Source organism: Heterodontus francisci, chromosome 1 (assembly GCF_036365525.1).
Source record: "Heterodontus francisci isolate sHetFra1 chromosome 1, sHetFra1.hap1, whole genome shotgun sequence".
In the NCBI taxonomy this organism is placed as follows: domain Eukaryota; kingdom Metazoa; phylum Chordata; class Chondrichthyes; order Heterodontiformes; family Heterodontidae; genus Heterodontus; species Heterodontus francisci.
In genome coordinates, this window is record NC_090371.1 from 668,248 (window position 1) to 682,537 (window position 14,290).

The 14,290-nt window shown below is 46.1% G+C and overlaps 1 protein-coding gene across 1 annotated transcript in view; it reads right to left on the bottom strand.

Annotated features, from left to right (window-relative positions):
- Positions 1–14,290, bottom strand: part of fbxo41 (F-box protein 41) — a 619,689-nt gene that overhangs the window by 411,406 nt on the left and 193,993 nt on the right. Inside the window, exon 4 of the mRNA XM_068027311.1 lies at positions 1,014–1,093. Within this exon, the coding sequence (XP_067883412.1) occupies positions 1,014–1,093 (80 nt within the window). The remainder of the gene's footprint in view (positions 1–1,013; positions 1,094–14,290) is intronic.

A 14,290-nucleotide genomic window follows, 5' to 3' on the forward strand; every position in this document is an offset into this window, starting at 1 on the left:
AGGATGTTGCCAGGACTGGAAAAATGCAGCTATGAGGAAAGGTTAGATAGGCTGGTGTTGTTCTCCTTGGAACAGAGAAGGTTGAGGGGAGATCTGATTGAAATGTACAAACTTTTGAGGGGCCTGGATAGATGGAGGTGAAGGGTCTATTCGCTTTAGCAGAGAGGTCAGTGACAAGGGAGCATAGATCTAAAGTGATTGGTAGAAAAATTAAAAGCAAAATGAGTAAAAACTTTTTCACCCAGAGTGGTGATGGTCTGGAACTCACTGCCTGAAAGGGTAGTTGAGGCAGAGACTCTCAACTCATTCAAAAGGAGTCTGGATATGCACCTCAGTTTCCATAAGCTGCATGGCTATGGACTGAATGCTGGAAAGTGGGACTAAAATAGGTGGTCGTTTTTTGGCCGGCACAGACACGATGGACCAAGTGGCCTCTTTCTGTGCCTTAAACCTCCTATGATATGAGATCCAATGTTTTATTTGCAACATACTTAAAGGTTTTGAGGAGGCTTTTCAAGCAAAACCTTCCCCTCCCAAATCCTTCTTGTGTTAATGAATTACTGCTTCAACAACCTACGATCCTTGGTTGTGTTTCTAATATTTTACCCAGTAACAGGGATAGTTTTTTTGTCCCTTTTTTGAAATACAGGTACTCTATTTGCTAGATTCCAATTCTGCACAAACTCTCTGGCACACACTGACTTTTTCAATTCACAAATATTTGTCCTATTCTCTTTCAGCACCCTAGGTGAAACATTATTCAGCCTAGGAATTTAAAATTAATGCATATGATGAATTCTCATTAAACCACGTATGATAAATCATAAGTAAAGAAAATGTGTTGAACCTTTTTCTTAAAAAAACATTCATCCCATACTAATTTAACTCCATATTTTATTGCTTTTCTGCAGCTTTAAATTAAATTTATCATGTGAAGTCCAGTATAAAACTATGTGCAATGGACTACATGGGAACATGAAACTCGGGTTGTTTGGTTCCTTTATATCCCATACCTGACATTTGGTAATGACTGTTGCTCAGACACAGGCACATTCTCTCGGGAGACTCCAGCTGGGGGTGCGTGCCTTTCACCCTGTACAACAAGAAGGAATTAAAAGTGAAAATTAAATTAAATTCAAACCAAGAAGTAGTCCAACAATGAGAACCATTTCAAAATATTCTATTAACACAGCACTTAGAATAACGGTAGCAGTGTGGTTATATTACTGGGCTAGCAACGCAAAGATTGAGAGTTCAAATCCAAACACTGAAAATTGAAAGTGGTCCCAGCACTGACCCATAAGGACCGCCACTGTCTACCATCCTCCAGTCTGAAAAACAACCATTTACCACAACTCGCTGATACTGGTCCTCCTGTTCCATGAGCCTTTTATGTGGTACTTTGTCAAACACTTTCTTAAAATCCGTATAAACAGTATTCCCTTCATCAGTATTCTTCATTAAAAAATTTCATTAGATTAGTCAAGCACAATTTGCCTTTGACAAATCTGTGCTGGCTCTGCTTAATTAACTCAAAACCTCACCTAGTACCTCTTGATTTTTTTCCTGATATTTGTTTCTAAAACCTTACCCACCAATGCTGTTAAACTCACTGCCCAGTAGTTACTATGAATTTCCTTACACTCTTTCTTGAATAAGAGTGTCACATTTGCCACTCTCCAATCCTCTAGCATCTCTCCCGTATCTAGGGAAGACTGGAAGATTATGACCAGCCCTTCTGCTATCTCCACTCCCACTTCCTTTAGCAACCTGGGATACAAACCATCCGGACCAGGTGACTTATCCACTCTAAGCAAAACAAGGAGTGATCCGAGAGATGGCGCCAGAGACAGCGAGACCTGAGAGTTGAAGCCCAGAAACATTAATTAGGTGAGTAGGTAGGTGACTGGCTGCTGAGAAATATATCTACAAATAATCCTTGAGTGATATTTCTAAACTTGAAACCTAATTAAAATAAAACAACAAAGATGGCAGGGCAGGTGATATGTTGCAATTGTATCTTGTGGGAGCTAATGGACACCAGTGTGATCCGCAGTAAGCGTCTGCACCTCGAACAACTTCAGCTCAGAGTTGACGATCTGGAGTCTGAGCCTCGGACACAACAGTGCATCAGGGAACAGGAAACCTTGTTCCAGGAGGCAGCCACACCCCTTAGGCTAGGCACTTCAGATTTGGTCTGTGGTAAGGGATAGGAGGGTATGACTAAGAGTGAGGTGAGTCTGGGGATCCAGAATGGAGCAATGGAGAAGCCTCAACACTTGCATATCCAACAGGTTCAATGCTCTTCCGGCTTCTGTGGACGAAAGCAAGGACTGTAGGGAGGATGAGCAAACTGATCACAGCACTGTGGTGCAGGTGGCCATTCAAGTGAAAAGGAATGTAATTGTTGTAGGGACAGTATAGTTTGGAGGATAGACAGTGCTCTCTGCAGCCAAGAGCGAGGGTCGCAAAGGCTGTGTTGTGCGCCTATTGCCAGGGATAAGGACATCTCCTTGGGGCTGGAGGGGAACTTGGAGTGGAAAGAGAGGTAGCGGGAGAGGATTTAAAAAGCGCGCCAAGAGGTCGGAGGCTGGAGAGAAGCAGCGGGGGAGGTGGTGGAAGCAGGTACGATAGCAACGTTTAAGAGGCATCTTGACAAATACATGAATAGGATGGGAATAGAGGGATACAGACCCTGGAAGTGCAGAAGGTTTTAGTTTAGACAGGCATCAAGATTGGCGCAGGTTGGAGGGCCGAATGGCCTGTTCCTGTGCTGTACTGTTCGTTGTTGTTTTGAGAGGAGAGGATTTAAAAAGGGAGCCAAGAAATCAGAGCTCCGGAGAGAAGCAGTGGGAGAGGAGAGGATTTAAAAAGCATGCCAAGAGATCGGAGGCAGAGAAAAGCAGTGGGAGAGGAGATTCGGAGCCAAATCAAAAATCGAAAAGTGACATAACAGTGACGTCACAATCAACAGACAGTGAGGAGAAACAGAAAGCAGCCGGGTTGAGTATATCGGCAAGCTTTTAATTTAAACTAAATTCTACATATAAAATAAGACTCGATCAATTCATTAGTTTAAAGCAAAAACAAAGGCATATTTTATCATTTATCATATAGAGAGAGGGAGACCAGCAGAGAGGATATTGGTTCAAATTAGGAACTGGGAAATTAAAAAGATTCCATCAGGGTGGTATAACAGTAAGAGTTCCAAGAAGAGTATCAGCACATAGCAGGACTAGAGATAGTCATTAAAATGTATAGTTTAAATAGGATACTAAATAGATTGTTCAAAAAATGGAGGGTTTTTATGCAGCTTTTTTTGCCAAGAAGGATGTTACTCCTTTTTTTATTCATTCATGGGATGTGGGTATCACTGGCTATGCCTGCATTTATTGTCCATCCCTAATTGCCCTTGAGAAGGTGGTGGTGAGCTGCCTTCTTGAACCGCAGCAGTCCATGTGGGGTAGTTAAGGAACGGCAATATAGTTCCAAGTCAGGATGGAGTGTGACCTGGAAGGAAATTTGCAGGTGGTGGTGTTCCCATGCAAATGCTGCCATTGTCCTTCTAGGTGGTAGAGGTTGCGGGTTTGGAAGGTGCTGTCTAAGGATCCTTGGTGCGTTGCTGCAGTGCATCTTGTAGATGGTACACACTGCTGCCACCGTGCATCGGTGGTGGAGGGAGTGAATGTTTGTGGATGGGGTGCCAAACAAGCAGGCTGCTTTGTCCTGGATGGTATCGAGCTTCTTGAGTGTTGTTGGCGCTGGAGCCATCCAGGCAAGTGGAGAGTATTCCATCACACTCCTGACTTGTGCCTTGTAGATGGTGGACAGGCTTTGGGGAGTCAGGAGGTGAGTTACTCGCCGCAGGATTCCTAGCCTCTGAACTGCTCTTGGAGCCACGGTACTTATATGGCTACTCCAGTTCAGTTTATGATCAATGGTAACCCCTAGGGTGTTGATAGTGGCGGATTCAGCAATCGTAATGCCATTGAATGTCAAGTGGAGATGGTCAGATTCTCTCTTGTTTGAGACAGTCAATGCCTGGCACTTGTGTGACGCAAATGTTACTTGCCACTTATCAGCCCAAGCCTGGATATTGTCCAGATCTTGCTGCATTTCTACACGGACTGCTTCAGTATCTGAGGAGTCGCGAATTATGCTGAAAATTGTGCAATCATCAGCGAACATCCCCACTTCTGAATTTATGGTTAAAGGAAGGTCATTGATGAAGCAGCTGAAGATGGTTGGGCCCAGGACACTACCCTGAGGAACTCCTGCAGTGATGTCCTGGAGCTCAGATGATTGACCTCCAACAACCACAACCATATTCCTTTACGCTAGGTATGACTCCAGCCAGCATACTGTATTCCCCCTGATTCCCATTGACTCTATTTTTGCTCGGGCTCCTTGATGCCATACTCAGTAAAATGCTGCCTTGATGTCAAGGGCAGTCACTCTCACCTCACCTCTTCAATTCAGCTCTTTTGTCCATGTTTGAACCAAGGCTGTAATGAGGTCAGGAGCTGAGTGGCCCTGGCGGAACCCAAACTGAGCATCACTCAGCAGGTTCCATCACTTTACTGATGGGGTGGTTATTGGCCGGGTTGGACTTGTCCTGCTTTTTGTGTACAGGACATACCTGGCCAATTTTCCACATTGCCGGGTAGATGCCAGTGTTGTAGCTGTACTGGAAAGGTTTGGATAGGAGCGCGGCAAGTTCTGGAGCACAGGTCTTCAATACTATTGCCGGAATATTGTCAGGGCCCATAGACCTTGCAGTATCCAGTGCCTTCAATCTTTTCTTGATATTACGCGGAGTGAATTGCAATGGCTTAAGTCTGGCATCTGTGATGCTGGGTCCACAGGAGGAGGCCAAGATGGATCATCCACTCGGCACTTCTGGCGGAAGACTGTTACATAGAAACATACATAGAAAATAGGAGCAGGAGTAGGCCATTCGGTCCTTTGATCCTGTTCCGCCATTCATGATGATTATGGCTGATCATCCAACTCAGTAACCTGTTCCTGCTTTCGCCTCATATCTTTTGATCCCTTTAAACCCAAGAGCTATATCTAACTCTTCTTGAAAACATACAATGTTTTGGCCTCAACTGCTTTCTGTGGTAGCGAATTCCACAGGCTCACCACTCTCCGGGTTGTTATCTGAATGGTGATAGGTTGGGGAAGGCGGAGATGTAACAAGACCTGGGTGTCCTTGTACAACAGTCACTGAAAGCAAGCATTCAGGTGCAGCAAGTAGTTCGGAAGGCGAATGGTATGTTGGCCTTCACTGCAAGAGGATTTGAGTACAGGAACATGGATGTCTTACTGCAGTTATACAGGGCCTTGGTGAGACCACATCTGGAGTATTATGTGCAGTTTTGGTTTCCTTATCTCAGGAAGGAGGTTCTTGCCATGGAGGGAGTGCAAAGCAGATTTACTAGGCTGATTCCTGGGATGGCAGGATTAACATATGAGAGATTGGGTCGACTATGCCTATATTCACTATAGTTTAGAAGAATGAGAGGGGATCTCATAGAAACCTATAAAATTCTAACAGGACTAGACAGGCTAGATGCAGGTAGGATGTTCCCGATGGCTGGGGAGTCCAGAACCAGGGGTCACAGTCTCAAGATACGGGGTATGCCATTTAGAACCGAGATGAGGAGAAATTTCTTCACTCAGAGGGTGGTGAACAAAGAACAAAGACAGTACAGCACAGAAACAGGCCATTCGGTCCTCCAAGCCTGCGCCGATCTTGATGCCTGCCGAAACTAACACCTTCTGCACTTCCGGGGACCGTATCCCTCTATTCCCATCCTATTCATGTAGAACATAGAACATTACAGCGCAGTACAGGCCCTTCGGCCCTCGATGTTGCGCCGACCTGTGAAACCATCTGACCTAAACTATTCCATTTTCATCCATATGTCTATCCAATGACCACTTAAATGCCCTTAAAGTTGGCGAGTCTACTACTGTTGCAGGAGGGGCGTTCCACGCCCCTACTACTCTGAGTAAAGAAACTACCTCTGACATCTGTCCTATATCTATCACCCCTCAACTTAAAGCTATGTCCCCTCGTGTTTGCCATCACCATCCGAGGAAAAAGACTCACTATCCACCCTATCTAACCCTCTGATTATCTTATATGTCTCTATTAAGTCACCTCTCCTCCTCCTTCTCTCTAACGAAAACAACCTCAAGTCCCTCAGCCTTTCCTCGTAAGACCTTCCCTCCATACCAGGCAACATCCTGGTGAACCTCCTCTGCACCCTCTCCAAAGCATCCACATCCTTTTGGTAATGTGGCGACCAGAACTGCACGCAGTTTTCCAAATGTGGCCGAACCAAAGTCCTATACAACTGTAACATGACCGGCCAACTCTTGTACTCAATACCCCGTCCGATGAAGGAAAGCATGCCGTATGCCTTCTTGACCACTCTATTGACCTGCGTTGCCACCTTCAGGGAACAATGGACCTGAACACCCAAATCTCTCTGTACATCTATTTTCCCCAGGACTTTTCCATTTACTGTATAGTTCACTCTTGAATTGGATCTTCCAAAATGCATCACTTCGCATTTGCCCTGATTGAACTCCATCTGCCATTTCTCTGCCCAACTCTCCAATCTATCTATATTCTGCTGTATTCTGACAGTCCCCTTCACTATTTGCTACTCCACCAATCTTAGTGTCGTCTGCAAACTTGCTAATCAGACCACCTATACTTTCCTCCAAATCATTTATGTATATCACAAACAACAGTGGTCCCAGCACGGATCCCTGTGGAACACCACTGGTCACACGTCTCCATTTTGAGAAACTCCCTTCCACTGCTACTCTCTGTCTCCTGTTGCCCAGCCAGTTCTTTATCCATCTAGCTAGTACACCCTGGATCCCATGCGACTTCACTTTCTCCATCAGCCTACCATGGGGAACCTTATCAAACGCCTTACTGAAGTCTATGTATATGACATCTACAGCCCTTCCCTCATCAATCAACTTTGTCACTTCCTCAAAGAATTCTATTAAGTTGGTAAGACATGACCTTCCCTGCACAAAACCATGTTGCCTATCACTGATAAGCCCATTTTCTTCCAAATGGGAATAGATCCTATCCCTCAGTATCTTCTCCAGCAGCTTCCCTACCACTGACGTCAGGCTCACCGGTCTATAATTACCTGGATTATCCCTGCTACCCTTCTTAAACAAGGGGACAACATTAGCAACTCTCCAGTCCTCCGGGATCTCACCCGTGTTTAAGGATGCTGCAATGATATCTGTTAAGGCCCCAGCTATTTCCTCTCTCGCTTCCCTCAGTAACCTGGGATAGATCCCATCCGGACCTGGGGACTTGTCCACCTTAATGCCTTTTAGAATACCCAACACTTCCTCCCTCCTTATGCTGACTTGACCTGGAGTAATCAAACATCTGTCCCTAACCTCAACATCCGTCATGTCCCTCTCCTCGGTGAATACCGATGCAAAGTACTCGTTTAGAATCTCACCCATTTTCTCTGACTCCACGCATAACTTTCCTCCTTTGTCCTTGAGTGGGCCAATCCTTTCTCTAGTTACCCTCTTGCTCCTTATATATGAGTAAAAGGGTTTGGGATTTTCTTTAACCCTGTTTGCTAAAGATATTTCATGACCCCTTTTAGCGCTCTTAATTCCTCGTTTCAGATTGGTCCTACATTCCCGATATTCTTCCAAAGCTTCGTCTTTCTTCAGCCGCCTAGACCTTATGTAATGCTTCCTTTTTCCTCTTAGCTAGTCTCACAATTTCACCTGTCATTCATGGTTCCCTAATCTTGCCATTTCTATCCCTCATTTTCACAGGAACATGTCTCTCCTGCACGCTAATCAACCTCTCTTTAAAAGCCTCCCACATATCAAATGTGGATTTACCTTCAAACAGCTGCTCCCAATCTACATTCCCCAGCTCCTGCCGAATTTTGGTATAGTTGGCCTTCCCCCAATTTAGCACTCTTCCTTTAGGACCACTGTCGTCTTTGTCCATGAGTATTCTAAAACTTACGGAATTGTGATCACTATTCCCAAAGTAGTCCCCTGCTGAACATAACTTTGTAAACCTCTATCATGTTGCCCCTCCACCTCTGTCGTTCCAGAGAAAACAATCCGAGTTTTTCCAACCTCTCCTCATGGCTAATGCCTGTGGAATTCTCTACCACAGAAGGCAATGGAGGCCAAATCATTAAATATATTCAAGAAGGAGATAGATATATTTCTTAAAGCCAAAGGGATATGGGGAGAAAGCAGCAACAGGGTACTGAATTAGATGATCAGCCATGATCTTTTTTGAAAGGTGGAGCAGCCACAAAGGGCCTACTCCTGCTCTCTGTTTCTATGCATACTACTGTGCCACAACATCTGCTGGGTCTGTCCTGCCAATGGGACAGGGCATACATGGGGATGGTGATGGCAGTGTCTGGGACATTGTCTGTAAGATATGATTCCTTGAGCATGACTATATCAGGCTGCTGCTTGACTAGTCTGTGAGACAACTCTCCCAACTTTGGCACAAGCCCCAGATGTTAGTCTGGAGGACAGGGTCGGGTTTGCCATTGTCGTTTCCAGCACCTAGACCGATGCCAGGCAGTCTGTCTGGTCTCGTTCCTTATTGACTTTGTCATGGTTTGATGCAACTGAGTGGCTTGCTAGGCCATTTCAGAGGGCATTAAGAGTCAACCACATTGCTGTGGGTCTGGAGTCACATGTCGGCCAGACCAGGTAAGGACAGCAGATTTCCTTCCCTAAAGGGCATTAGTGAACCAGATGGGTTTTTACGACGATGGTTGCATAGAAAACATCGAAAAAGATTGAAAAAAATAGGAGCAGGAGTAGGCCATTTGGCCCTTCGGGCCTGCACCACCATTAAGTACGATTATGGCTGATCATCCAAATTCAGTACCCTGTTCCTGCTTTCTCCCCGTATCCCTTGATCCCTTTAGCCCTAAGAACTATATCTAACTCTTTCTTGAATATATTTAATGATTTGACCTCAACTGCTTTCCGTGGTAGAGAATTCCACAGGTTCACCACTCGCTGGGTGAATAAATCCCTCAAAGAAATCAGTCCTAAATGGCTTACCCCTTATCCTTCGACTGTGACCCCTGGTCCTGGACTCCCCCGCCATTGGGAACATCCTTCCTGCATCTAGTCTGTCCAGTCCTGTTAGAATTTTGAAGGTTTCTATGAGATCCCCTCTCATTCTTCTAAACTCTAGCGAATACAAGCCTAATCGACCCAATCTCTCTTCAGACGCCAGACCTGCTATTCCAAGAATCAGTCTGGTGAACCTTTGCTGCACTCCCTCCATAGCAATAACATCCTTCCTCAGATGAGGAGACCAAAACCGCACACAATATTCCAGGTGTGGCCTCACCAAGGCCCTGTATAACTTTTTTTAAAAATTCATTCATGGGATGTGGGTATCGCTGGCCAGGCAAGCATTTATTGCCCATCGCGAATTGCCCTTGAGAAGGTGCTGGTGAGCTGCCTTCTTGAACTGCTGCAGTCCATGTGAGGTAGGTACACCCACAGTGCTGTTAGGAAGGGAGTTCCAGGATTTTGACCCAGCGACAGTGAAGGAACGGCGATAGAGTTCCAAGTCAGGATGGTGTGTGACTTGGATGGGAACTTGCAGGTGGTGTTCCCATGCATCTGCTGCTCTTGTCCTTCGAGGTGGTAGAGGTCGCGGATTTTGAAGGTGCAGCAAGACATCCTTGCTCCTGTACTCGAATCCTCTCACTATGAAGGCCAACATACCATTTGCCTTCTTAACTGCCTGCTGCACCTGCATGCTTACTTTCATCGATTAGATTAGAGATACTGCACTGAAACAGGCCCTTCGGCCCACCGAGTCTGTGCCGACCATCAACCACCCATTTATACTAATCCTACACTAATCCCATATTCCTACCAAACATCCCCACCTGTCCCTATATTTCCCTACCACCTACCTATACTAGTGACAATTTATAATGGCCAATTTACCTACCAACCTGCAAGTCTTTTGGCTTGTGGGAGGAAACCGGAGCACCCGGAGAAAACCCACGCAGACACAGGGAGAACTTGCAAACTCCACACAGGCAGTACCCAGAATCGAACCCAGGTCCCTGCAGCTGTGAGGCTGCAGTGCTAACCACTGCGCCACTGTGCCGCCCTCGACTGGTGCACAAGGACACCCAGGTCTCGCTGCACCTCCCCCTTTTCCAATCTATCGCCATTCAGATAATAATCTGCCTTTCTGATTTTGTCAACAAAGTAAATAACCTCACATTTATCCACATCATACTGCATCTGCCATGTATTTACCCACTCACACAACCTGAGCAAATCACACTGGAGCTTCTCTGCATCCTCCTCACAGCTCACACTCCCATCCAGCTTTGTGTCATCTGCAAACTTGGATATATTACATTTAATTCCCTCATCTATATCATTAATATATATTGTGAAAAGCTGGGGTCCGACCACAGATCCCTGCGGTACCCCACTAGTCACTGCCTGCCACTCGGAAAAAGATCCGTTTATTCCGACTCTTTGTTTGCTGTCTGCCAACCAGGCTTGGGCTGATAAGTGGCAAATAACATTCTGACATGTGGGATATATCAGGGAAGGGCGGTGGATGTTGTCTATTTGGACTTTAGTAAAGCATTTGATGAGGTCCCGCATGGCAGACTGGTGCAAAAGGTGAAGTCACACGGGATCAGAGGTGAGCTGGCAAGATGGATACAGAACTGGCTTGGTCACAGAAGACAGAGGGTATCAGTGGATGGGTGTTTTTCTGAATGGAGGGATGTGACTAGTGGTGTTCCGCAGGGATCAGTGCTGGGACCTTTGCTGTTTGTAGTGTATATAAATGATTTGGAGGAAAATGTAGCTGGTCTGATTAGTAAGTTTGCGGACGACTCAAAGGTTGGTGGAGTTGCGGATAATGATGACGATTGTCAGAGGATACAGCAGGACGTAGATCGGTTGGAGACTTGGGCGGAGAAATGGCAGATGGAGTTTAATCCAGACAAATGTGAGGTAATGCATTTTGGAAGGTCTAATGCAGGTGGGAGGTATACAGTAAATGGCAGAACCCTTAGGAGTATTGACAGGCAGAGAGATCTGGGCGTACAGGTCACTGAAAGTGGATAAGGTAGTCAAGAAGGCATACGGCATGCTTGCCTTCATCGGTCGGGGCATAGAGTCTAAAAATTGGCAAGTCATGTTGCAGCTGTACAGAACCCTAGTTAGGCCACACTTAAAATATTGCGTGCAATTCTGGTCGCCACACTACCAGAAGGACGTGGAGGCTTTGGAGAGGGTACAGAGGAGGTTTACCAGGATGTTGCCTGGTCTGGAGGGCATTAGCAATGAGGAGAGGTTGGATAAACTCGGATTGTTTTCACTGGAAGGACGAGGGTGGAGGGGCGACATGATAGAGGTTTACAAAGTTATGAGCGGCATGGACAGAGTGGATGGTCAGAAGCTTTTTCCCAGGGTGGAAGAGTCAGTTACCAGGGGAAATAGGTTTAAGGTGCGAGGGGCAAAGTTTAGAGGGGATGCGCGAGGCAAGTTTTTTTACACAGAGTGCCTAGAACTTGTTGCCAGGGGAGGTGGTGGAAGCAGATACGATAGCGACGTTTAAGAGACATCTTGAAAAATACATGAGTAGGAAGAGAATAGAGGGATATGGGCCCCGGAAGTGCAGAAGGTGTTAGTTTAGGCAGGCATCAAGATCGGCGCAGGCTTGGAGGGCCAAATGGCCTGTTCCTGTGCTGTACTGTTCTTTGTTCTTGTTCTATTCGCGCCACACAAGTGCCAGGCAATGACCATCTCCAACAAGAGAGAATCTAACCATCTCCCCTTGACATTCAACGGCATTACCATCGCTGAATCCCCCATTATCAACATCCTAGGGGCTACCAAAGAACAGAAACTGAACTAGAGTAGCCATATAAATACCGTGGCTACAAGAGCAGGTCAGAGGCTAGGAATCTTGAGGCGAGTAACTCACATCCTGACTCCCAAAGCCTGTCCACCATCTACAAGGCACAAGTCAGGAGTGTGATGCAATACTCTCTACTTGCCTGGATGGGTGCAGCTCCAACAACACTCAAGAAGCTCGACACCAGTGGCGGCGCAGTGGTTAGCACCGCAGCCTCACAGCTCCAGCGACCCGGGTTCAATTCTGGGTACTGCCTGTGTGGAGTTTGCAAGTTCTCCCTGTGTCTGCGTGGGTTTCCTCCGGGTGCTCCGGTTTCCTCCCACATGCCAAAGACTTGCAGGTTGATAAGTTAATTGGCCATTATAAATTGCCCCTAGTATAGGTGGGTGGTCGGGAAATATAGGGACAGGTGGGGATGTGGTAGGAATATGGGATTAGTGTAGGATTAGTATAAATGGGTGGTTGATGGTCGGCACAGACTCGGTGGGCCAAAGGGCCTGTTTCAGTGCTGTATCTCTAAACTAAACTAAACCATCCAGGACAAAGCAGCCCGCTTGGTTGGCACCCCATCTACGAACATTCACTCCCTCCACCACGGACACACAGTGGCAGCAGTGTGTACCATCTACAAGATGCAATGCACCAAGGATCCTTCGACAGCACCTTCCAAATCCGTGACCTCTACCTACTAGAAGGACAAGGGCAGCACATACATGGGAACACCATCACCTGCAAGTTCCCCTCCAAGTCACACACCATCCTGACTTGGAACTCAGAGTTCCGAAGAAGGGTCACTGACCCGAAACGTTAACTCTGCTTCTCTTTCCACAGATGCTGCCAGACCTGCTGAGTGAATCCAGCATTTCTTGTTTTTGTTTCAGATTTCCAGCATCCGCAGTATTTTGCTTTTATTAAAGAGTAGGGCAATCTGTGTGTGGCGCCGGAGGACAGAGGCAAGGTTTTAAATGATTACTTTTCATCTGTGTTCACTATGGAGAAGGACAATGTAGGTGTAGAGATCAGGGAGGGGGATTGTGATATATTTGAACAAATTAGCATTGAAAGGGAGGATGTATTAGCTGTTTTAGCGGGCTTAAAAGTGGATAAATCTCCAGGCCCACATGAGATGTATCCCAGGCTGTTATGTGAGGCAAGGGAGGAGATAACAGGGGCTCTGACACAAATTTTCAAATCCTCTCTGGCCACAGGAAAGGTACCAGAGGACTGGAGGACAGCAAATGTGGTACCATTATTTAGAAATTCTAATCTAATTCTAAAGGGTAGCAGGGATAAACCAGGTAATTACAGACCAGCGAGTCTAACATCAGTGGTTGGGAAACTATTGGAAAAAATTCTGAGGGACAGGATTAATCTCCACTTGGAGAGGCAGGGATTAATCAGGGATGGTTTTGTCAGGGGGAGATCGTGTCTAACAAACTTGATTTAATTTTTCAAGGAGGTAAATAGATGTGTAGATGAGGGTAAGGCAGTTGATGTAGTCTACATGGATTTCAGTAAGGCTTTTGATAAGGTCCCGCATGGGAGATTGGTTAAGGAGGTAAGAGCCCATGGGATCCAATTTGGCAAATTGGATCCAAAATTGGCTCAGTGGCAGGAGGCAGAGGGTGATGTTCGAGGGTTGTTTTTGCGATTGGAAACATGTGACCAGTGGTGTACCACAGGGATCAGTGCTAGGATCCTTGCTGTTTGTAGTGTACATTAATGATTTAGATGTGAATATAGGGGGTATGATCAGTAAGTTCGCAGATGAACACGAAAATTGGTGGTGTCGTAAATAGTGATGAGGAAAGCCTTAAATTACAGGACAATATAGATGGGCTGGTAAAATGGGCGGAGAAGTGGCAAATGGAATTTAATCCTGAGAAGTGTGAGGTGATGCATTTTGTGAGGACTAACAAGGCAAGGGAATATACAATGGATGGTAGGACCCTAGGAAGTACAGATGGTCTGAGGGACCTTGGTGTACTTGTCCATAGATCACTGAAGGCAGCAGCACAGGTAGATAAGGTGGTTAGGAAGGCATATGGGATACTTGCCTTTATTAGCTGAGGCATAGAATATAAGAGAAGGGAGGTTATGATGGAGCTGTATAAAACGCTAGTTAGGCCACAGCTTGAGTACTGTGTACAGTTCTGGGCACCGCACTATAGGAAGGATGTGATTGCACTGGAGAGGGTGCAGAGGAGATTAGCCAGGATGTTGCCTGGGCTGGAGCGTTTCAGCTATGAAGAGAGACTGAAAAGGCTCGGGTTGTTTTCCTTAGAGCAGAGAAGGCTGAGGGGGGGACCTGATTGAGGGATACAA